The sequence below is a fragment of the Cottoperca gobio genome, chromosome 20 (genome assembly GCF_900634415.1).
Source record: "Cottoperca gobio chromosome 20, fCotGob3.1, whole genome shotgun sequence".
Taxonomy (NCBI): Eukaryota; Metazoa; Chordata; class Actinopteri; order Perciformes; family Bovichtidae; genus Cottoperca; species Cottoperca gobio.
The window spans coordinates 7,086,467-7,112,715 of record NC_041374.1 but is presented as its reverse complement, the minus strand read 5'-3'; the positions used below and the strand labels follow the sequence as shown (position 1 = coordinate 7,112,715).

The following is a 26,249-nucleotide window of genomic DNA, read 5'->3' as shown; positions in this document are numbered from 1 at the left end:
CAGTGTAGGGCAGGACTGTGGTGTGAGATGGTGTCCAGTCTGCTGTTGGGGAATCTGTACTGGAAGCTGAGGTCGGGTTGACTGGGGTGAGTGTCGCTAGTGGGGCGACACTTGTTGAGTGTGTAACAGATGAATTCTGGAGGTTGGCTGGCTTTTTTTCTGGACTTAGATTGGCCAGTGGTGTCGCTGACAGACGCGGTGTTTGGTTGCTGTTCACTGTGGTGCTATCAGTGGGTGTTGAAACTGAAAATGAAGTACAGACATCAGCCATGTCTTGAATTGTATTGTATAAAAGTTTGCATTAACTACATCATTTAAAGGATCATTTTGACTTTGAATTGAAATCATCCTTACATTTCTGTTGCTTTTTATCATTTACTGACATGTTATCATAATCAACATGGACACAAATATAAAAAGCAAGCTCAAATTGAAATCATCCTACATTTGTTATTATTTTCTGACATTATAATGTAATAATTACTGAAACAAATGAAGGCCAAAACTTCAAAATGCAGGGCTAAATTTAAATGATGCTTAAATCTGTTACTTTTTTATAATTTACTGACATTATAATATTATCATAACATAAATACAATACAATTATTATTTTTTTCCTTTCATTAACTGACATAACTTGATTCAACCGATACTGATTTTGACACAGCTTCACTCACATGTGACCTTAGACGTCAGGTTGCTCACGTGAGTGGCAGGGGTTGCTATGACAGGACTTGAGGTAGTTGTAGGAGGAAACACTTCTGGTAAAATAAAGAAGGTAAGAAGGATGTTAATTAATAATCAGATTGAAGCCCTGTAATTTAGATAATTAGAGGTATTAATTAATTGGATATAATCGTCTTGTTACCAGGTGGAGTTATTAATAATCGTCCAACTCCAGTTATGGATTCTGAAACAATGAATGTGGATTAAAAATGTCCCTCCGCCCTTCAAAAGTGTTCTTTACTTCTGCTTTCAAATCTATCTGTCTCTTGTTGTCTCTGTCTTGTACTTAAGTTGTGTCCCTTATCCAGAAGGTCATTTTTCCCTACTAAAACAATCTTTAGAAGCATTATGGTAAAATCACGTTAAAGTTTTCCACCCGTTTTTTTCTTAATTAACTCATTTTAACTGTATAGGTAATTTTGACAATGACTTGGTTAAATAAAAGTCAAACAAAATGCCAAATACAAATCTGTAAACACATTTTGTTTTGTAACATGATCTATTTTTATGTTTTGAAGACAATTTTCCAATTTTGAAAGGACAATATAACTGTGCATACATACATACAAACATATACAAATACACATATACATTTAGACAAATACACACAACATGAATGTTAATGTGTACGTCACGTGTATACACACCATTAGACAAGCTTCTGAAAGAACGTGCCCCTCGTCTCAACCGTCTGTGGTCTACAAGACACATGAAAACATGCAACATTCAACATACAACATGCTGTAAGAACATGCACAACTACTGTGTGTCCAGTAGACGAGTGTAAGAGATGAAAACACCACTTAAGTGCTACTATTAAGAGGAATGTTCTGCATGCACTATTACTTACTTCAAATTATTATTTGAAAAATACAAATTTCACATTAAAATAGTCAGTTACATTTGTAAATGTGACGAGAAGAGAACACTATAGTAATACAGGATTAGATGCATGCTTAAGGACTTTTATACAACAATTTGCAAACATGCCATGCTATGCTTTAGCGTGAATTAAAGTTATGTTATGTTCTGTTATAAATGCAAGGAAAGTCATATCTGTCTCACCACACAGAAGTTCGGGGTCTCTTTGTCTGGCCCTGGGACTGGTCACGCCCCAGTACTGAGCGCTCCAGCCAATCACAGTGCCGTCCTCGCAGAGGCCATGGTCGCCCAAGTCTGCCCACATGCGGAACAGGTACAACTCCACTTCCCCAAGCGCAGCTCCTGGGCGTCGGTCTCTTGGACGGCAGCCCAGCCACAGGGAGCCGGCAGGGGGGATGGCCTGAGCGATGACTGTCCTCTCTGCCACCATTTTCCCATCAACCTGAAACATTTACGCGGCTTGGGTTACTAACGTTGCAAATAAAGAGTACATTATTAAGCCCACACTGCCCCCACATTTGTTCTAGCTTATTAAGGGGAATTCTGGTTTATTAAAACTTGGGTCTTATTGTCATAGTTTTGGCCATGATTTCAGAAGAATAAACACATTGCACTCAGTCGATCATACAGGTTTTAAATAAACACTCAGGTTAGCTTCAATTATTTGACAAAGAGTAGAATTATTCACCTGCCTTGCTTGCCATTTTACTTAGAAACAAAGTTGTTAAGATGACTAAACTTGGCTACAACCTGTCTGATACAACCTGTTTCTTGCCCTCTCATGCACTATAATGATGTTGCTATGTTCCCTGTACCTTTGGTGTGTAGCGTACAATGCCATAACTGATAGAAATGATGGCCAAAACTACAAAAATAAGACCAAAGTTATACAAAAATGGAGATACCCTTTAAGTTGTTGTGATTAGCTTTGCTAGCTTAATACCCAAAAGTAAATGGTTTGCAAACTACAGGAAAAAGCCAGAGGTAATTTTTTGATTTGCTTAGAATAGTACAATAGGAAGAGCAATAGGTTTTTTTATCATAGCAGTACCGTATCTATTTGCATGTATGGTGCTCTGCTGTGTGAGTCTACTACACACTTATACTTCAGCGTGCCTGTCAAACTGTTCGTCTTTCAGTGCATTTTGCATAGTGTCTTTCATTCCAAACCTCGTTTATTAATTAGTAGTATTACCTCTAGGCTAAAGGAGTTGCGTGGTACGTCCCTCCTCAGACACACCCTATGCCAGTATGTTGGGGACAGCCGGATAGGAAATCGGTGTCGGACCCCTAGCAGCCATCCATACAGTGCCTCATCGTCCCCCTCCAGACCCAGCTCAGGTCTAGGTGCGTGGACCGAGCTGTAAGAGTAGGCCACCCAGGCTCCGGGGACGACCACACGGATGTCCACACACAGAGTCATCTGAAAGAGCAACGGCATGGAGACCCTGTCCTGCAGTGTCCAGTGGTCCTCACAGCCATTTAATACTGCCTTAGTGTCTCCTAGGAAATAGCCATGTGCTGGAATGGGTGAAAGAAATGCAGATATAAAGTTTTAATTGCACTTCAGGGTTGCACTGTAAGCAGAAATAGTCTGAATGATTGAGTTAAACATAAGAGCCAAATAACAATGACATATTATAACTTTAAAAGTCCATCCTGGCCGCATTCATTTGAAATATTTACAATTCGATATCCTGTAGGTTCACACATGCTAGAAATGCTAACTGGTAGATTACACAAAATAAATTGCACCTATTACATTTAAAATTACCAATTGTATCCATAACTGTAAATAATTTAAAAAAAAATTGTTTTTTGGTTCTGTTTACACTGTTGCTATTGTTGTGACCTCCGTGTTCTAGCCAAAACCCTGATAAACATATACATAGCATTGTAATTGTGTGAGTATACTAGCATGTTGACATTAGCATTTAGCTCAACGTGGCTAAGTGCTGCCTCACAGAGCTGTTAGGTAATAACTGTAGACTTTAAGCCTCTCATATTAATATTTTGATCAGTGTTTTTGTGGGTGTTATTTCTCTAACAGTGTAGTTGGTGGTTTTGGACAAGCTAGCATGCTAACTAAAGACAACACAACTACAACTGAAAACAATTGCCTTCAGTAGGCCTAAGTGTGTTAGTTCAAATCTAAAAGCCTCTTTAGTGCATAGAAATATAATTTCCATAAATTTAAATCAATATATAAAACTATGTAGCCTATCTCCTTCTCTGTTTCCTCTTTATATGCTACTGTAATTACCTTTGGGTGGAGGGGCTGCCAGCACTGAAAGCCAGATGACAAGAAGGAAATGATGTGTCCATCTCCACCGTCCTTTAAAGCAAAGGCCATGCATCCTCCTGGAAACAAAGGGAGACATGCAAATTACATATCTTCCTCTTTTGTGGTTCTATTTGCCTTTGCATTGTTACATGTGTCAGCTACTTCTCCATCACTCACTCATGGATTTGCAAAATATTCACATTTCATTTCAAGCTTTGTGAGTGATAATATCAATTTCCCTTGCGTGCAGTCTGTGTTTCTGAATGTGGATATGATCATAGTGTATCATTGTTTCAGCTGTGAGAGAAGGCTACCCCCTAAATGCTCCTTTACCGCTGGTAAACTAAAACTATCTAATATTATCTGTGGCTTTGTCTACACTCACGGATCGACTGCAGGGCAGGGGTGGACACAGCAGATTGGGTTACACCTCACTGCATTCACACCTTCATAAATGACAGGTTATTGTTGCATGTGGTGTCTTTATGTTGTTGACACACCTCACGTTTGTGCTTTTTAAAGAATGTAGGTAATACAGTATCTCACCAAAACATTATTAATTTAGATAACAAATTGTAGATACACTAAGGCACATTTTCTACTCTTTCATTCTCTTTCTCTTTAATAAACAAAAGTGGATAAAACCAAGCAGCTATAGCTCTTATGTACTCACAGCATGAGTGTAATCTTTACTGGCCCTTCAGATGTAAATGTAGTTGGCTCAGTGTTGTTTATGATTATGATTATAATTTTCCATTTAATGTTCTATTTTTAACCTGTACATTAATACATTTGTGCGCATGTTCATTTATACACGTCAATCTTATTTCTTGATGGAACTGTAATACAGGGAGTGCCTGTAATAAGGCAGAACTCTATTAAAAAAATGTTGATATACAGGCTTTAATTATATAGCGTGAGTGCATTGTATTTAATAATTTGTATAGATACAAACTATTCATTTATTTTTGTAAGTTCATATTCAATAGTCCATAGCGTGCTTCACTCCACTGCAGTGTTGCTTTGTTTTGTTCCCAGGCTGACCTACACCTATCTAAAACCTTTGATAGAAGATGGATTAAGATAAAGAGAGCCGTACTGTTATCGTCATTTCTATCCTCAAGTTCCCACAGTCTGACTCTCTATATTTGAACTCAAAACAATGTCAAGACACTTCAAGAATTGCTTGAAACTTTTCCTATCTGTTCCCTCTATTTAGAAGCATTGCACCTCTTTGTATGCCCCATCCACAAACTGTCAGAACATTTTACAGACAACATGTTAAAATTATTAGCAAGTTGTTTTCTGAAGTTTGGTGTCCAAACTTACAATTACAATAACAATTTGAGTAAGGAATCTTTAAATTGCTTACCTAATGCTTTTCAAAAGCATCTGCAGAGTCTATGTAGGGCTTACGTGTGTGAATACATGTACATGTGCACATGTCTCTCCATGATTCCGGTAATATCATTCATCAATCAATCAGTCCAGAAACTGCCACCGTTTTAGTATCTTTCGCAACTTCTCTCAGTTTTCTTCTCTCGTCTTTCCTTCTGTTGCCTCCTCTTCTCTTCTCTTCTCTATCGTGAGTCGCTCTCCCTCATCTGTCCACCTGTCTCTTAACAAGAGCATTGTCTGTAGTATGAGGTGTCATGTGTGTGTGCGTGCGTGTGAGAGAGAGAGACCGAGAGAGAGAGAGAGAGAGTGGGTGTGTGCAAGGTGCGTTCAGGAAATCAGAATTTTTGAAAAGACAGCATACATGACATGTTTATTATCTCTATATCTAACTATCTATGTATCTGTCTGTCTATCGATCTAACTGTCTATGCATCTATGTATGTATGTATCTATCTTTCTATCCATCTATCTATCGTATATCTGTGTATCACTGGAGGGCAACAGCTGGTCTTACAGGATGCAGGACCAGACAGTTCCTGGACAGGGGATTAGCCTTTATCTAGTGTGTGTGTGTGTGTGTGTGTGTGTGTGTGTGTGTGTGTGTGTGTGTGTGTGTGTGTGTGTGTGTGTGTGTGTGTGTGTGTGTGTTTGTCTGTAGAAAAGTATGCATGCTGCAGCAAATTGCAAAAGAGAAACATGCAAAGATTACTCGGTTGGCAAAAGTAAAAATGTAGGAATCAGGTTGACAAACCGGTCAAACATCTTCCCTCTCACACACACACACACACACACACACACACACACACTCCCATACACATGCTCACACACAGATACACTGACAGCTGGGCTGTGAATGTGAGGAATGGCATCTGACGTCAGCTGTATAATGAATCTAAACAAGAGACCAGACCAACAAAAGAGAAGAGCAGCCTCAGGGCAACAAGGATCTTCAAATATCAGTCTGTCTTTACTTGTCTGTACTGTGTCTGTCTGTGTGTGTGTGTGTGTGTGTGTGTGTGTGTGTGTGTGTGTGTGTGTGTGTGTGTGTGTGTGTGTGTGTGTGTGTGTGTGTGTGTGTGTGTGTGTGTGATTGTGGTGCAGAGGCATCCAGATAATAAGTAAGTTGTTGACCATTGGCCACAAGGGGGCAATAAGGACAACAGCGTTTCTTCCCACCACAGATCAAGTGTCAGCCTTTGTTCATTTTTACTGAGGGGTAACAAAACAGTATCAGATCAATGGAGCAGCGCAGAGCAGAACTGCAGCATGCCAGTGCTCTTCTTCAGTGACACAGGACTTTTTAGGTGAGTTAGTCGTCAGTGTGTGTGTGTGTCTGCGTGCGTGCATGTGTGCGTGCGTACGTGTGTGCGTGCGTACGTGTGTGTTAGCATAGGTCAAGCTCAAGTTAATCAAAATCCCAAGGGCAAGCTTTTCTCGCTCTAGAGCATCTGGACTGTGTGGTCTGAGTATATTAGAGAATTTTGAATATGTATATGTGATGGTATATTTCCTCTACCTGTCTCTAGGAGTATGCGGGGAATTAGCAATCTGACAGTCTCGTGCAGAAAAGGTCACCTCGAAAGGGTGTGATAAAGTAAATACCAAAAGTACCTGTTCATAGTCTGTTTCAACCTCAGGATCAAGAACTTTACTTGAATTTCAAGCAGAGAATTGAGGGACTAAATTCAGTTGTTTGGCCACAGTTTTTATCTGCAAAAAAGAAAAATACTTCTCTTAAGTGGTACTTTCCGATTGTCCAGGAAGTATTGGGCCAACAACACAGATTTGTCTTGAGGATGAAAGGGGAAAGTATTGGATGTACGGCTTGTGTAAATCTTTCAAATTTAAGTTAAATGAGGTCAGAAACTACGGTAGCTGGTTGATGGACTGAGATAAATTGAGGTTCAGTGTACTCTAAGGAGAGTGCAGTATTTTGTTGTTGTCTTTTAGGGGTCTAATTAACCTAAAAAATGAGAAAGAGCAAAGCAAAAATAATTGAAAACTAAATTAGGCCCTAAAAGAGGTCAACAAAATAGAAACTGGCAGGCCAAGCTAATAAAAAAAGAGAGAAAAACACAGAAACTGCAAATAAACATTGGACAGTTTGCTACTAACTAGATATTAAAGGGCCTACGAAATGATGAACATGAATTTCTGCTGATGATAGTAAATTCTATTTGTGGTGTAAAATGATGTGTCATTTATGACACAATGATCGCAGTATTTAATAAATCATGATTTAGTATGTCGACCACCGATGTTTACATCGCCGCTACCGGAAACACCCGACGCCGTGTTCTGACGTCACAAGTAGAAAACAGTCCACCAGTTGAATACACAGACATACACAGACAGAAGCGGCAGACGTGGCGATGTCGGACTCTGGCTCGGATATTTCGACAGAATCGAGTGACAGTGAGTCGTCAATAGACTCGTTGCACCTTCAAGAAGAGGAGTTTATTGAAGAGGATGCCGGTGTCGTGGATTTAGATCATGCGGGCGAGTTTAACGTGGTGGAAACAGAGCAGCGCGAGACACAGTGTTCAAGATGGAGACACAGATGGGAGCGAACATGCGGATGATGGTGACGGTGATCCTGGATTTGGCGGAGATCCTGTGCGACAACAGAACACAGACAGGTATATATATACATTTGACTATAGTTCATAGAACTTCTCAATATATAGTAAATACATCATAATAAAACGTAACATTATCCTCGATCGTAAATAGATCGCAAGCTATCGATAGCTTGCTATCGAGTCGATAGCTTGGTTTCCTTGAATTGTTATGAAACCTGACTAGTTGTCCGCAAATTGCTCGATCCCTAAATATTCAATTACTTCTCTACTTGGACACATCAACGTCTGTAAAGCTTGATAACTTGATTCTTTCTCGAAGTTTCTGCGGTTAAGGTTCTATCGTTGTGTCTGATGTCAAACGTCATATATTACAAGCTGTATATAAAGCATTAGCTATTAGCTAACAAACAGACCGGAGGACAGCGCTGGTTTATAAAGTATAGTCTGTATACTGACGTTGACGATAATGATAATTATAATGACGTTAATATTGGCCTTTTTTCTGGATATTGCATATTGTGTACATCCTTACCACTCTTCTTTTGTACATTTAGGTGTACATGTGAAAACTGTACAATTATGGAAGCAATTGAAGAGCTGCTGCCAAGAAAAGGATGTCATGGAGGAACTCAATGAATATGAGGGACATGGTGCAAACATAACCTGCATAACAGATCACCCAGGATTCAAATCAAAGTGTCTGGATGTTTGGGTGTTGCAGACAGCCTACCACATGTATTCGAAGAGAGACAGACAACAAGCAGGTGATCAGCCACGTAATGAGTAAGTTACTTGTGTGCAAAAATGTGTAGAGCTCAGAAACTTTGATGTATTTATGGAGAGTCGAATGGTCACTCTGGCACAGTCACAGAATAAATAGATAAATAAGCAAATAAGGTTGAAGTGATTACCATTGACATGTATTATCTTGTATGTTACAGAACGTATCACTATGTGGCATACCGCCAGCTGGTGAGATCTTGTTGGGGATACTGGTAAGAACCACAGAATGCCATCATGTGCCATTCAAAAGATCTGTGCTACGTTTCCATCTGACAACTACACGTCGTTCAAGTATCAGCACTTTATTAGAGTCAATAACAAAACACAATATCAGTTCAGTGATTGAATCTGCTTCTATACAGCACAACAGCATCCCTCTTGTTTGGTTCTTCCACCGACTGCTGAGTGGAGCTGGGACTTCCAAAGGTTCCTCATCAACATTGTCTTGGCACAAGCGTAGAGTCGGTCAAGAGTTCAGTAACATACTCTGCAAAAAAGATGTTTAATAATCAAGAATAATATATAATATATATAAATATATAATATGTATGTGTGTATATATATATTTATATATTATGATGCTGACCTTTGGAACAACCAACATGGATTGGAACTTGCAGTCCAGCTGACCTGACACGTGGTCGCGCCTGCATGGACTTGTGGTGTGTCCGTGGAGGGGGATCCGTCTGCACAGCAATTCCTCTCTGACATGTCTGAAATGTACAAAACACAACTTTACTAATAAATCTTTCAAACCAGCTTGAAATTGTATTGCATGTTTATACATGTCTGCGTAAAGAAAATATCTAATAATATTCATAATAAAAGATGTGGTTGAAGTGATTGAGAGAGCAATGATATCAAATTAAACAAATATATGAATTATGTACATGCATGTGGTGATGCTATACTTTGTATTTGTAACACGTCATGTGCAGGTCTACTGGTACTACAACTGTAATGTACAGATGACGTACAGTCTGTATACTTACTGGTGTACACACAGCTTCCTCCCCAGTGTGGATGTCCAATAGATGGTCGCTGATCATACAGGTATCCTCAGTTCTGTCAGTGGCTTCATTCACCAATGTTTCAATACCTCTGTAATAATAGGGTGATAGTTAAACGTTAAATAGACTCAAGCTTTTACTCAAACTACAGAATAAAATGGGGAAGCCTGTTATAAACATTGAATCTATACTGAATTAAGCTAATGAAGTGTAATTAGCTAAAGTTATTAATACTACAAACAATAACACACATATCGGCTAGGGCCTGGTGTAAACTCATTACATACAATAGGCTAGACCGATTATGGCTTTATGCTTGTAATAATAAACAGTAAACAAGTAGCACGGCTTACCTTCGCTTCTCTCCCTTTTGGCGAATGCATTTCGTCGTCTCTTTGGTTGGAGGACTCTGCATCGGCGGACGTGTTTGAGTCGGCGTGCTGGCTAGTGCTGGCTTGTGCTGGCTGGGGTCTCTGCCGTATTGTAGGCACAGCATCTGCGTTCAGTTTTAAATTCTTTTTGAATCTCATTTCCTTGGCGAGCATAGTTTGTTCGAAACACGATCTCTCAAAGTGCTGCCCACAAATCGTCGGTTTCATCGACGCACTTGTCGACATTTTATCCTCTTTTGGCCACAGAAAGCTAGATTTGGAGACGGCCCCACATCCCCATACAACACATCGCTTCACAATTATTCTTGGCGATCTATTGTTGTCCGTTCTTTCTCATAATAATTGACATCAGTCTTTGCTGGACGCTTCAACGCAGACGAACACTGGCGGCTGTGTTCTACTTGTGACGTCATCGCCCAAACATTGCCGAAGTGGATGTTCCCGGCGCAGCGATCGATTGTTGTTAGCGGAAGTCATTTTTATGCTGTTATGATCGTGATTTATTACGAATCCATCAATATTAAAAATATATATATGGCACATTTCACAATAGATATGCAACCTCTATCATATACCAAGCCCAATAACACTGACGAAATATCATTTTGTAGGCTCTTTAACTATGATAAAAATAAACAAAATAACTTTACACTATGTAGAAAGAAATGTATGTCAAAAAATGCTAATAAACTTAAATAAAAAAATCTAACTTTGTAGGCTGTGTGATTATGAAAAGTGTGTTACTGGAATGAGTGAAAAGCAGTGAAAATGAGGCTGATTGGAATCACCAATGGCGACACCCAATGTTTATCTGACACAGCCCAATGTTTTAGTTTCTGAACAAATACCTACAAAACTAATGACATTCAATCACCCTCAAAAGTCATTTGTGTTGGCAAACGTTTGCATGCTAACATGCTAAACTCATGGTCGTACAACATCATGTAGTGCCATATTATAAACACTGAACCTTAGATTGTCAGTCAACATGAGTCCTGCAGTTCCCTTTCTTCACAATCTCTCACTAGAGACCCAAAGCATTTGCAGAAGCCTTACATGCTAAAACCTTATAGATTTATTGTACACATTTGAAATGTCAGTTGTAGCCCATTCTTTTACATCTGACATGCAACTCCACAACTTCTACATGTATCCACTATACTTAACCTAAACAGCAATTTCAGAGGAAGCGGCAGTAAACTGCATTGGGATTGACAGCACCATTGAGCGTGGGAGGTGTTGGTGTTTTCTGGCTGCCACACCATGTTGTTTCTACCCGTAGGGCTCAATCCTAGGTGTGAACTAATGGGCTGTTGGTTAGGCAGTTTTATTTCGTAGGATGGGATTTTTTTTAATTAATTTATTATTTGGGATTGTGAGTTACAGCTCGGAGTTCAGCGTGAGTTTCCAAGAATCTGCAGTTTTCCAGAAACGTCACACTTTCCCACTATCTGCTATGTCGACAGAACACGCATCAGAGCAGTGCCCTTTGTGTGTGGATTATATTTAGAAAGAACTGTATTCAGCCCTGTAACTGTGTAACTACCGTGTTTCACAAAAGATGACAGAGCCCACAGTTAGTGGTACCTCCAGCTTGGAGATGCTCTTAAGAAAAACCAATTGGCAGTGCTAATGGGTGGGAAGATGGCGAGGGATCTTGTCGTTGTCTCACTGATGGTTGTGGCGCCTGCACAAAGCCTGAAGAATACTTTCATTCAGGCAAGTGTCAGAGAGGAGCATGGATTAACAATAGGAAGCACTCCCACACACAGACCTTCAACCACTGAGATGAATCCAGGAATAAAAAGAGTAAAAGGCAACAAGCTTTTTTCCTTTCTGGAGGGAGAATCGCAGGAGGTTGAAAGAATAGTTAATTCACACTGATGTATGGATAGAAGGACAGAAGGAGAAACAGTAGTTTAGGTGCTGACATGTTTCCTGATGAGAAAAACGGATCTCAGACCATATTATTAATCATCACATAAGGTTATAAAGGATTAAACATTGATTAAAACCTTTATCTGTATCCAGATTGTATGTATGGTCCATAAGTATGCATTTTTTACAGTATTGTCTTTAATATTATTGTGTTTCTCTCACATCAAAGTGTGCTTTATCACGAGGAGAGCTTTGAGGATTGTTGTGATTGGCTGACTAATAACAGTTGACAGTTACATACTATTTGTACCTTAACATTGACTATACAATCATGATAGTAAGGCCTACTGTATATAGCACCAGTCTGTCTCTGTAAGGGCTGCTATGAATTAAACCTGTTCACACTAGGGTCAAAATGCCAGACCCACACAGTACTCACTTTTGTGGTCAAAGCCAAAACCACTTAAAACATGTTTTCTTGATTTGACTTTATTTGTCCAGCATTAAAGTAGAAATACTTGAGTCATACAGATGATTGCCTCATGTCATTGTAGCTGTATGTAACTGATATGGTGAACACAGATAGCAGTAGCCAAACATTGTGATCAGATCTAAAGCACGTGACACGTGGAAAATCTGGCACTTCCTATGTGATAACGTCACAGCCAGGCCTGACCTCAGCTGATCCTTAACTGCTGATTGGCTGTTTGGGAAAGAGCTCATTCACATTCCACAGAGCACTAGCAACAAGCAGGTAACCATGGAAACACTGCATTGGACAGCCGTCTCACTCTCTTCTCGTCTTCACTTGCCTCCCACTCTCCTTTACCGTTTCCTCTTGACCCTCCACCTCTGTGTTTTCTCCGTTCTTTCTCTCAGTCGCACTCTCCTCTTCTTCCTCTCTTCACAAGGATCGGCATTCTTGTCTGCAGCATGCATAGCGGCTGCTCAGATTACAATGAACCAATTCCCAGCCGGCAGTCACCAGGGCAACCAAGAGCCCAAAAAAAAAAAACATCATCCCATGCTCATACAGTGGTGATCTGGTCGACCACTCGAGTGCTGTCGTTCATTTCAACGCACTCCACCTCCTGTCTCTGCTCATCTCCTTCAGGCCGCTGTCCCTGGCTCTTGGAGGGAGGCAGGAAAGTGAGGAGGGTGGGCAGGAAAGCAAGCGTGTGAAGGGCCGAGCAGCCGGCCGTGAGGGTGAGGCAGCGAAACAGTGTGTGTGTGAGGTTGGAGCGTACCGAGCCAACAGGCACCAGGGCGGCACTGTAGCAGATGAGCGTCTGTAGAGAGGGAACCCCGTGTCTCTCCAGCGACACTCTCACCCAGCGAGTCCTGCTGTCGCCACGACCCGAGGCAAAACCGCAAAGGAGGGGGCCGCTGCAGTCTGCTGAATGTCCCAAGGCTGAGATCAGACACAACACAGACATGCAGTCCAGCTCCACACCCCATAAGGTCATGAAGCCCAGCACCCCGAATTGGACGGAGAGCAGGGTGAGGCCCAGCCACACGGACACCAGAGGCTCGACGACGGCCAGAGAGGACAGACCCAACAGGAAGAGCACCGCCAGCAGTGAGTGTCTGAGGGGGGAACTGACTGCTGCAGCGTAGCGGTCCAGGTAGACGAAAGAGGGGTTGAAGATTAAGAAGCGAACACGCGAGGTCAGCGACAGGCGTCGCAGCGTGTCCAGCAGCACTGACATCTCCTCCCGCTTGTTCTCTGTTGTCTTGGCCACCAGGAAGATTCGAGACGCTGCCACATCTGGCTCCTCGCCTTGACCACGCTCCGCAAATATGATGTCATCAGCGAAGTGGGCAAATTGCGGCTCGCGGAGGAAAGAGTGGCGGAGCGTGTGGGTGAAGTTTTCCCGAGGCTGGCTGGTGGACTGGTTGCAATCTGACAGGTAGTTCAGGTAGGCTTCGAGCCAGCTGATTCGCTGGAAGCCTTTGGCGTATTCCAGCAGGTCCCGCTGCACTGAGGCATTCCAGTAGGGGGCGCTTTCATAGATGTAAAACCCAATGACAGGGGAGTACGAGCTGAAGTAACGCTGCTGGGCACGGGTGTACAATACTGTCGCCGTATCCATGGCAACCAGTGCACTGGGGTCTGAGCCCTGGGTCACCTGTCGATAAAAAAAACATATTTGTTACAGGTAGAACAGTGTGTGGCTGCATGTGTGTGAGTCTTGTGTAAAAACTTTATCACTTTATACCCCCATTGACCAAACAAACTTAGGTAAACAAACAAAAACAAAAAAGGTGCAACGTGTAGATCTGAGCCACCTGCTCCAAAGAAACAGGGGGCAGTGTTCCACTTCTCCTACGGGCTCCATACGATCTACATTTGACAGAAATGGAGTTTTTGGACTTGGAAGAATATGAAGCTATGATATTAGTAAGTTGTTAAGTGTAATCGTCTCGTAAAAAATAGTGACAATACTATCATGTATACTTGTGTATCAAAACAAATTCCAAAACTATATTACCAAATGCTACAACGCATGCAGCATTTGTGCAAAAATGTTAGTGTATTAGTCCATTTAAATGTTTGGACATGAAGCTTTTATTCTGAAGGATTTATGCTGATTCATGCATGTCTCATTCAGATAATGATGTGGTTAATTAGTTGACATTACACATCCCCTTAAGTTATGGTCGCATTAGCTGTCCATCCAATAAAATTGCCCCGCACTGACCAAAGACAAGGATATGATGGCACCGTTCCAATATGGGTAATAAATAACTATTTAGCAGAGTGATGTCAAACCAAACTGTCTGAATGAGGCTGATGGTGTGGTTTGCACAAAATGAAATATTTGTGTTTAGGGTATTGTCGCCTCACCTGCAGGAAGCCCATCAATCCAAAGGAGATATAAACCAGATAGAGAAGAACCACAAAGGGTTTGACATAGGTGTTAGTTATCCAGTCTCCATAGCAACGCCTCACACACCCCAGCAAAAGGTGAGAGTCCTGAGGATTAGGGTCCATGTTAGCTGGGGAAAGTGTTTGTGGGTGTGGGTGTGGATGTGGATGTGTGTGTGTAGAGTTACCCACAGGCCCGAGCCCATGCTCGTCAGAGTTGTTTGCCGTGTGTGGGTGTGGGTGTGGGTGTGGGTGTGTGTGTGCATGTGTGTGAGTAAGGTTTGAGTTTGGCGTGTGAGCGGGACCGACCACGTGCGGTGGTGGGTTGGTTGTTTGAGCCTCATCTTGATAGCGAGTGTACATGAGACACCTGTACCAGGCCGGTTTAGAGTCCAGTCGGTCAGGTTTGGGGACTCGCCGGCAGAAGCAGCCGTGTCTGTAGCCAGGTCTCCAAGTATCCGGTGAACACCAGACAGGAACTGTAGAAGGACAGCATGTAAACATAGCTAATGGTGACAGCCAAGGTGGCGGTGCGGCAGAAGAGCCGGACAGCCTCCATGTTGGTGAGTGGCGAGGCGGCCAGGCCCAAGGTCATCAGGTGGAGCATGGTAGAGCCAGAGAAACGCAGCATTACGTCCTCGAAGACGCTCGCCACGCGCTCCTTCACATGCTGGTCCTCCCGCGTTCGCCTCCATGACGACAGCATCTCGAAGGAGCCGAAGAGCCCGTGACCTGATTGGAAACAAAACGTTAAAATGTATAGGATTAAGGGGAGGTTGTGCTATATTGCCTACTTAAATAAAGGACGACTCTTTTATCTGGCATCATAAATGCTTGAGTCTGATTAGTCAAATTCTACATTTGGACGACAGAGAAATGGTCAGAATTGAAGAAGACAGACATGAAGTAAACACTACAGGGAACACGCTATGGGCTACAGCAGTGATTACACACTGCTTAATGGAAAAGACAATGTGAACAGACTTTGACAGAAATGGGCCAGAAAACCTCAATCTGTGCTGCGGTCATTTCATGCATCTGAAGAACTGAGCCTACTCGATTGCCAGTTACACAGCAATTAGGTCGGGGATATGTCGACACTTCTCAAAGTTTGACATGATACGAATTGCTAATCTTAAGAAGGCTGCAGAGTTACGTTGCTATCGCCGCAGATCCAACCGTTGCTTCACAGTAGAATGCAAGTGAAGCAATGCAATCATTATTAAATCAATAAAAATCCTTTTTTTAATCAATATCTTGTGTCAAATGATTGATTAATTTAGTAAGTAGCCGTGTAATAAGCGTGATAATGTGCAGCAAGCCAATCGTTATTGCAAAATTAACCCCGACAGGGTGATTCAAGGAATTCAAGACGCAATAATGACAGGCTCGCAGCACATTATCCCTTACTTAAAGCAGCACTGTTCGATATTTTATATTCAAATTGCTGCGTGTTATATAAAAGGGGGTAGCTCGTAATGATAAACCCACGGAGAATTATGAAGTCTGCACCTCTCTGAAGCACTGCAGAGCATTTTAGCTTATTTCAGCTCATTGTTTCGGTTTTGCAGCTCACAATGTTACTGTTTGTCTCTAAACATAAGTAGTTATTTCAAACCAACCTGTTTCCTTTCCCTAGAATGCTTTGATTGCTACAGACTCGCCTTCAATGTATTCATTTTAAGGACGTTGCACAAAGGAAGTGAATTAAGTGCCTGCTTTTGAACAGCTGCCACACCTCAATACAGTGTGAACTAGAAATATGTGAAACGACAGATGTAAGACACCATGACGTTGCAGTTATGACTTCAACAATCCTAGTTGAGAAATTGGAACTTTGCAGCAGCGGGACATGATCATTTCACTTATAAAGTCAATTCAGATCGTACATTTAAAAAACAATTTTGAGAGTAGAACACGTTATTAGGAACAATCCAGCCGAAGCATATAAAGAAAGCCTCCTTAATGAATTCATTTATGGCTTTAAACATGAGTAATATCATGTAAGAACACTTTTTTTGACGCTGTATTCAATAATTCACATCAATGTCCATTTGAGGTCATTCAAATGCACCCCACCTCAATGTGCAGTCCAGTCTCATGGGCATCACGCACATGCATGTTTATATACATGCAGCAGATGGCTTTTAATGGTTTCCTTTACCGTGGTTGCCATGGCATCCGTGAGTCACCAGTTACACTCCCCCCCCCCCCCACCCTACCCCCCCTTCCAGTGACCTCACCATGGCAAAACACTTAACACCTTAGCAGAGGCGTAACGTACCGTGGGTGGGTGAGAAAGTCTGCTGATCTGTGAATGTGTGTTTATTTGAAAGAGAGGGAATTAGACAGTGAATGACAGTCGAAGAGGTGGGGAGGTTAATGTTGCAGAGAGACGATGAGAGCGAAACGAGAGGCTGGGGACCACACTTGCCCAAGGATTTCGATATTTACCAGAGCTTGAGACAGGTTAATATGCACTCACGGACAAACATGCAGGTACTAATACATGAAGAAATACGATCAGGGTGTGTCCTTTTTGCCAGAACCCTTTCAGACCATTTATATTACTGTCATAAAATGGATTTCAGATAAAGAAAACTCCGTTTAAATTGTTGGCTGTGGCAAGAGCTTCACACATTCTGAATTGCAGACATGCAAACACTAGGCTGGGTATAGTTTGTACATTTGTCATACTGGTATCACTGTGATACTTGTTTCAGCACCAATACCAAACCATTACTATCTCAGCACCTTAACATTAAGGAATCTAAAAAGGTGTTTATATTCCTCAGATGGGAGGTGCTGAGGAAAAAAAGAACCTACTCAACTTCTCAAATGTATCCGTAGTGGACTTAAAAGGACTTCAACTATAATACACTGTAAAGTGAGTAAAAACGGCCAGCCACAATTTAATTTCAACGTTTTGAAAATGAACAACGTTAAAAGTAAACGTGTGCACAGATGATGGAGATATCATTTCAAAGCGGGGAGTGTTTTGTGTACAAGAGGAGTTCATGCAACAGGTTATGTGTCGCTCTATACCCCGTCAATACATCCGTTTGTTTATTGCGCAAGCTTTGGAAGTTAATAAGCACCTATGAGAAAAACATTTCTCGTGTCTGATTCTGAAAGAGAAAAGATGCCGTGTTTCTCCCTCTTCCTCTCTTTCATGTCATCTGTTTCTTTACTGTGTAATCACATCCTTCTTTCTCTCCTCACACTTCCTCCTACCTTTTTCTGTCTGCCTACTTGGTTCTGAAAAACCCTCCCTGCCTTCCTTCCTCCCTTCTAACCACAGTTTAACTTCATTTTTTTCTGCTAAGAGAATCCTTATCTCAAGCCCCAGTTGGAGTGATATTTCATCGAGCCCCCTCTCTGTCTCTATTCCCCTGTCTCTTCTGTTCTCGCTGTGGTTATTTTAAGCCTAACAGCAGCCTTTCCTCCTCCGCATTACAGAGTAATTATGGTATAGACTACATGTGTGTGGTAGTGGTTACGCACGGCACATCCTACAGTATTTAGTATGCAAGCACTCAAAGATAAACTGTCAGTACGCCTTCATACAGATGGTATGCACTGTGTTCACCAGGGGGGTCCTGCATATAGTTTGTTCCATTCTTATATTCAGCGCCCTGGTAACTCACCCGGCTTCAATCCGACTATCGGCCGTTTACCGCATGTTTGTCCCCTTCCTCAAACCGCTTCCAAACCACATCTCCACTCCAATGAGGTGCTTGAGACTCCTACTGTAGCGAGAACTACCGCATAAGTTTTGAGCACTTTGTCATGTCACTTCAATAGCAGTGGTTTGTTAACCTGCTGTCTTACTTACAAAGGCAATACTCAAACCACTATCAATGTAGTTGGGAATTAAAAAAAGATAGTATTTCCTCAAGTGTATCGGTTCTTTAATAACACTGCCGCAGTCTGTATAAGACACACTTTCTCATTAAAGTATCTTAGTTCCTATAATAAACAGAAAATGTCCACAGCAAGATTAGCACTCCCTTGAAGGCCTTCATCGTGAGTACTGTGACACGGTCACCGTCATCCCGTCAAGTCTGCAATATTTCTATGAATTATGATTAACCTTCCAGAACAAAGTCTGCATCCCGCATGGACTCTACTGACCTAAGATTAAGTGGTGGTGATGGGATCGATCTACATTAAATACAGTTGTCTTCATTGCTTTATGAAATTCTGTGTTTCTGCTATAATTTAACTCCATTGAGTCACACTTGGCAGCTGTTTTTAGTGCCACGGCAATCCCTGGCCTCATGTTGCCTTACATAAAAATGAATCGAAAACGAGAGCACTGGCATCAGATTGGCACTCGGTATTGGCGTAGACCCTGAATTGAGCTATATGAATTGTTATTGGGAGTGAAAATTTGGATTTGTACATCCTTACTTTTGTCACGCATACTGTGAAATGTCTCCTGTGCTCACCGTCGTCACATCCAGTCTGCAATACTGCCATAAAGTGCGTTTATAGTATTTAAAAAGGTGGCGTCCGACTACGTCTGGAAATGGGCAGACCTCTCCACACATAACAACTTTGATGTTTCTACCCCCAGTCTGAAAATGCATTGTTACTGCCAAGTAAAGTTCATGCCCCGCCACTTGTCACTCACTTTGATGATCTACTTTAAAATGGCATTCAGCCTGGAGCTGGCATCAGCAAAACCCATCACTGGTACTGAAGAACCAGACGGGGAACACATGCAGTCTGAGACATAAAAGCAGTACATTACATTTACATTTGTCGTTTAGCTGACGCTCTTATCCAGAGCGACTTACAGTGAACTAAGTACAGGTAGAGTCCCCCTGGAGCAACTCGGGGGTTAAGTGCCTTGCTCAGGGGCACAATGGTGGCAGTCCCTGGTATTGAACTCACAACCTTCCGGTGTTCTAATAGCAATGGCAATGTTCACCATGGCCACCACCTGCAGCTTCGCTTTTCTTTAATTTGTCTGCGCTTCAAATGTGCAATGTGTAAGAAATAGCAGAATTTCAATTTGAAACATTAAGAAAAATGAACTTTATCAACAGAATGTGAAGAGTTAACAGTGTTGATGTTGTGTCAAAGACGTGTATGTATTGTGTTGCACAGATATCTACTGAAATTAGCACGCTACCTGACTAGCACCGCTCTGTCCAGCCTTGTAACACCACTTGTTCCTCTAGAGGCGATAGTGAGTCACTGTAGTGCCAGTCTGACATCAGTAAAAGGGGTGAAGAAGTAAAGCTGCCCAGATTGGCTTGTCAATAATACAGTTTGTTTTTTTGGATTAAATTAAACGTGGCAGAAATGACTTGCATCATCGCCTCGCCCTCACAGCCACTGGGAGGCTGTGTCACCGGGCGTAGAGTAGTTGGCAGCGCCAGGAGATGAGCATAGCTTCAGTTCGCAGTTAGCACTTGAGTTGTGATATTCTGACCGCCTCTCAGAGTTTCAGTCACTTTGATGGAACTCTGTTAGTTAATTTGAGTTGTTTTTTTGTGACTAACTCATGACTGTAAATGTATATTCTATGGAGCATGTAGTAGAGGTGAAATGCTGCCCCCTATTTCTTTGGAGCAGCTGGCTCGGAACTACACGTATACATCTGAAAATGTCATGAACTGAAAGACTATGAGCAGACAAATGGAGGATGAAAACATGGACATGCAGAATTATAAAGACAAATATATTTGATCAAAAGTATTAGTTTTAAACCTACCAAGCATGACAAAAGGGATGCCCAGGTATGTAGAGTTGTAGGTGGTCCCGGTCAGGTTAAGTATACCAGCAGCAGTGAGGCCTGACAGTGTGATTGACAGCAGAGCCAGCAGTCCCAACCAGGGTTTAGACCTCACACAGTCCCTCATAGAGCAGCAGAGGATGGCAAGCACCCCGCACGCCCCCAAGCTAGCCAAAAGCGGGCGGTGTGCCAGCACCGAGGAGAACTGGAAGTCTGTCCTCAGAGAAGAGGAAGTAGAAGGGTGCAGCCCCAGCGTAGGGTGCAACGCTGCAAAGTGCTGTAACTCAGCACAGAAGGCATTTTCCCATTGGCTGGCCACCCGGTCCATCAGGCCGCCACGGGCTTGGAGGTAGTAGGTGAGCTGCAACGCCCTAGCAGAACGTACACCTTCTCCCTTGGCTCCTGACCCCTGACCCCGCACCGCCCCACTGGGACCCCAGCCTTGCACGCCACCCAGCTGGTGGCCAATGTACGCCTGCCTTCCGTCTGCCAGCTGCGTGATCGGGTACCGCAGGATTGGGACGGAGCTGTTGGAGATGCGAGCAGACTGGATCTCCTCCATGGCACGGATGATGTCATCGATGATGCACACGTTCTTGTCGTCGGGGAGACAGAGGTAGGAGAAGGAATAGTTGAAGCTATTGACACCTGTGGCCGGGACTGTCACTTGCATTTGGTAGATCCGCTTGTGGAGCTGTGTTCAGAAAAAACACACACATGCATACACACACAAACAAGGAAGAAGTTAGCTTCCCAGTGGCCCAATTTAGGAAGCATAAACTTTGGCAAAAGCAATACAACTCCTGTCAATGTTTTTCAGTTTGCAGCAGATCAAAACTCAGTGTGTGGCTCGTTCGCTTCCTTTGTGTGCTTCGACTGTTGCTGTTCATTTGTGTGAAAAAGAAAAACAGATATGTGGGGGAGTGTGTGTGTGTGTGTGTGTGTGTGTGTGTCTTACTTGACAGAGTAACAATAGTGGTCTTAGAATCCTCCACCATTTCTATGGCGAGAGGACAACGGTGCCAGCATCCACAGAACTGGTTACTAAGCAACAGGCCTGACGCCAGTCTCTGCCACAGAGAACATGGGCAGAGCTGTCTCCCACCTCAGAGTACTGCATTGACTTCAGAGAGGGAGGGTGTGTGTGCGTGTGTGTGTGTCTCAGTGTGTGAATGTCTTTTGATGAATGTTTTGTTTTGAAATTTCCTTCAACAAACCATCCTATTGTTAAATTTACCAGTTTTTTATTTAATTTTTGTCGCCTTTTACTGCCAAATTATACCAATCTTTCATTATTTTGTATTAATTTCCTGGTAGGACAAATTGCAATGCCAGTGAATATAAGATACAACATTTGTCCGATTCAACGTCACTTCCTGTATAAACCACGCCCACATCAGGCCTTCAATACAGAAACATATAATTGTGTTGGTTAAACAGATACAGATAATTAATGTGCTGTACACCTCTAGTTACAGCTAGATTACATTCTGAATCATATCCACTCTCTCTTCACAAGTCTTTGTAACATAGAAGCCTGTCAAAATGTTTTTTTTGTATTGGGCAATTGTTTGAGTTACTGCTACTGTTTACAAACTAAAGAACTGAGAGATATTTTTTGTTTAGTTTTTACTTAACATTTGAAGGCAAACTCAAACTTTGCAATTGCATGTTCCCGAAATTAATAATAAAAATACATTTTTGCCAAATCGCCTCTGATTCTTGTGGGTGAGTGAATACCATGTCACGTCACACCAAAGTATTTCCACCACATTGTAGTTTTATCGGAAACGACAAAATCAGCTTTCTAAACAACAGCCTGAAATCCAAGTTTGTGTTTTGACTTATTAAAAATCAAAGAGCAATAAGGGAGTCATTTGACCAAGTGACAACCTACAGCTGAAAAATGAAGCCAACGCAGAAGTATCAAAAACTGTAGAAAAAATAATTTCCCCATTAATGACAACCTTACAGGGGGTGAATTTTTATATAACTCACTCGTTTAAATGATATTAAACTATGCATAATTAAGGCCGTGCAATCACAAGTGAATAGCTGCTAGCAGTCTGCTAGGCGTTACTTCAGCTTATTATAGTCATGAACTTGACCTCTCGGCCGTGTTTTTGGTGTTGTTGCCTTTTGGATCATTTTTCATGCAAATAGTCGGACAAATAATATTACATTACATTACAGGTCATTTATCATTTATTTATTTATCACTATGGCTAGCTGTGCTGTTTTACATTTTACACCGGGCATCTCATCTCAACCTGAGCTGAATTACCTCCGTGCCAGCATCAGTTTCCAACGGGACATCAGGAACTGTTATGACCTTGTTTCAGCAAAACTTGGCTGAATGTCTGAATACGGGACGGCTCTATTTAACCAGGTGACTCATTTTCTAAATACCAATCTGACAGAACAGAGGACTCCACAATAGGAGGTGTGTGCTTTATGGTGAATAATCACTAGTTGTACCTTTCATGGCACAAATAACATTGATTGGTTAATTGATTGAAGAAGTTTGTGATGCAGTTCTTTTGGTGAGTGATAATGTTGTATTATTTATTTATATATGAGCACTAACAGATGCATCTTGCTATCCAAGTTACAAAGCATTTGTGATGCTATCAGTACCTGGCCTCGCCGGGCCTCGCTCCACTCTCTCGTCCAAAGATGGTAACTTCAGGCTCAAAAAACCAAAAGGTGACGATTGCATGCATGCCAACACCGAGGCTTCAAAACGGTAGTCCACAAACCAATGGGTGACATCAAGGTGACTACGTCCACTTCTTTTATACAGTCTATGAGTTTGACTTACAATCTTGCACAGACACTAATTAATCATATTTAAAATGATATCCATAATAGAAGCGGAAGAGTTTCCGCTTTCATTCACTGACAGAAGCTAAAATAGACCAGAATTCAATGCAGTCATTGGGTGTGACTCACAATTTTTACTCTTGCTGCAAGTGGGGATCCTGTCTATTACTGGCTATCACTGCTATTGCTGTCTCATGCAACAAGTGCAGACCTGTTCCTACACTCACAGGGATGTTCGATGGCAGGCTGAAAAGGAAAATTACTGTTGAACCTCACATGTAACTGTGTAAGATTATGTAACCGTCAATTTCTTTTTCACTCTCTTTTATGCATCAATCCGTTTCTCTCTCACAACCTGTTGGCAGTAAATAATGCACATCCATTAACTAGCCTGTCCTTGTGGCAGTGACAGTCCTCTGTGGACCAACTGTGTATTTTGAGATTCACAATAACCACATTTGACAAACAAGCACACAAAAACATGCATGAACAGAGGGTATGTACACACAGCCTACACAATAGAGCTGAGTGTCTCAGAGCTATTAGTCTGTAAGCTCTAAATACAGCCGCATAACTTCATGAAATAAATTTGCTAATTACTCCAGGGGTGTCACACTAATACTCATAAATCCATTAAGGAATACCAATGCAGAGATAAGAGTCCTCCGAGCTCCAGCTAACTCCGCTTTGAAATTAAAATGCCTTGCTTCATAACTATAAAGGTTGTCGGGGGTTATTTTAAATGGGATTGTGTTGTTCTGTGTAATGACTATCAATCACTGAGAATGAGGCATCTTGCATATGTGTTCTGACCTGCAGGTACTAACCGTTACCTCTGTGTGTATTGTGAATGAGACTAGGAATTGTTTGTTTTTTTCAAAGTTGGATTCTGAAAATGCATTGCAGCCTCATTGTATGATGCAAACTGTGATTTAAATGGTACAGAAGCTACATTGTCATATAGTCTACCTTTCCAGTGTGTACATGTGTTTTTAGATGTCTCTGGCAGCATCTTCCTAACCGTTGAGTCCTTAAATCACTGATTGTGAGTGGGACTATGTTTGTGATTGTGTCTGTTCTTAAACAAATAATAGCCTACCTCTTAAAGATTACAAAGGAGGAATTAAAATGATTTGTATTATTATTGTTATTATTAACCGTTGTCCATTATCATAAGCAGTTGTCCTTGTCAAGGGCTTTTTTTCCGTGTGCATTCTGTGTATATTATTTTTTTATGTTTACTGTATGTTATTCATGGTGTTACTTTAAATCACATTTTATTTATTCTGTTTAATTTCTTATGTGTTGCTTCATCTGTTGTCCGTTCGCGTGCATACCTTCAGTATGGTGTCCAGATGAACCGGGTCCAGCACGCTCCCCTTTCGGGTAGTGAGGATCACGCGACCGTAGCGGCCCGGCGTTTGCAGGTCTGAGTAGAGCGCGTGCTTGGAGCGGTTCACGGGAAACAAGCTGTCCACCAGGTTACCCTCTATCTTGGCCAAACTGTGCTTGGGCGCGAGCAGGCTCTCAATGTCCTCCTCCACGCGGTACCGACTGAAACTGGCCCCCAGCAGGATGGAGATGAGCACTGGTGCCGAGGCGAAGAACACCGGGTGGCTCGCCACGAACCGGCCAAGCGCGTGGAAGGAGGTCCTCAGGCCCGCGTGCAACACCTGGCGCAGCATTCTAGCGCGCGGCCGCGGCTCGAGCCTCTCCCACCGACCGGAAAGCCCCGAAGCACTGCTGAGCATCAGGGGCTGCCGGAGGCATCGGTGAGCTCCGTCGCTCTCAGTCTGCTGGAGGAGAGGTGACGCCAGGTGATGGGAGGATTTGTCCCCCGGAGCAGGAGGTCACCAGCCGGGGAGAATCCAACCCTCCTCCGGTCACAGGGGCGCCTCTTTCCCCGGGGTTCGCTCATCCGCTGGAATAACGCAAAGAACAGAAAGCTGCTAAATGAGCCAGCATTTCTCTGCTCTGCGGTTAGAAATAATATTGATAGCCTACTTTACATGTAATAGCCACTACCCTGCTGCGTTCAATGCCTTCTGCAAGCTGCATGGCTCTGTGCGCAACAGAAAAAAATCGCAGAGCCAAAGTGGTCTCATAATTGCACCTGTTAAGCTTGCTCCTAAAACTGACTCATAATTTCTGTTGTTCTGTTCGTTCACTCGGACAGGTTGCAGAGGAGACACACTGTAGTTGCACTAAACTGAAGCCAGACTGTACATACCTAAACAGGGGGACGGGGGGACCGAGATGACGGAGATCATCTAAAACGCATTCAGAGCAAGATGTTATCCCGCCGGCTGTCCGTGAGTCCAGTCCCACCCTACACCAGCAAGTCACCACCCAACCTGATGTGTGGTCGAGGTGGGTGGGTCGGTGGGAGTCGCAGGATAGGTGACGCGGTGTGCACGCACGGGGATGCCGGTGGAGCGGTTTGTCAAATCAACCTAATCTGGGTTTCCTCTGCGGCAGAAAGCTTTCTGTCGTCCGTCCTCTCCTCTCCTCATCTCCCCGGTGGTCTGACGGAGCTCCTGTTCATCCGCCACCCGGCTGCTCTCTCAGCAGCAACTGCTCTCCTCGTTGGGAAGGCAAACCGGGGACTGTTTCTCTCTCTATCTGCCTTTTTTTATTTCTATTGCGCCGCCCTCACGACCCACTCTGAGCCCGTTTTCTGCCCCGCCTCTCGCCGTTCCGCGCCGCTACAATGCAGAGAAACAAACGCTCCGTCCACAGGATGCCGAGTAAGTGGCAGTGTGTGAGACAGAGAAAGAGATTTCTAGGAATATATCACATTCAAAGTGGAGCCAGCATTATTAAAAAAAAAAAACATGAATTCGGGTTGGCTATCTCAACATCTCTCTAATATGCAC

The 26,249-nt window shown here is 42.6% G+C and overlaps 1 protein-coding gene across 1 annotated transcript; it reads right to left on the bottom strand.

Annotated features, from left to right (window-relative positions):
* Positions 1-12,187: 12,187 nt before the first annotated feature.
* On the bottom strand, positions 12,188-25,743 carry ptchd1 (patched domain containing 1). The gene is given in 6 exon segments (XM_029458096.1): positions 12,188-14,064; positions 14,784-15,248; positions 15,250-15,536; positions 20,530-21,244; positions 24,711-25,294; positions 25,604-25,743. Coding segments are annotated over 5 exon segments (2,982 nt in total). The 5' UTR covers positions 25,125-25,294; positions 25,604-25,743; the 3' UTR covers positions 12,188-12,963.
* Between the last annotated feature and the right edge of the window lie 506 nt (positions 25,744-26,249).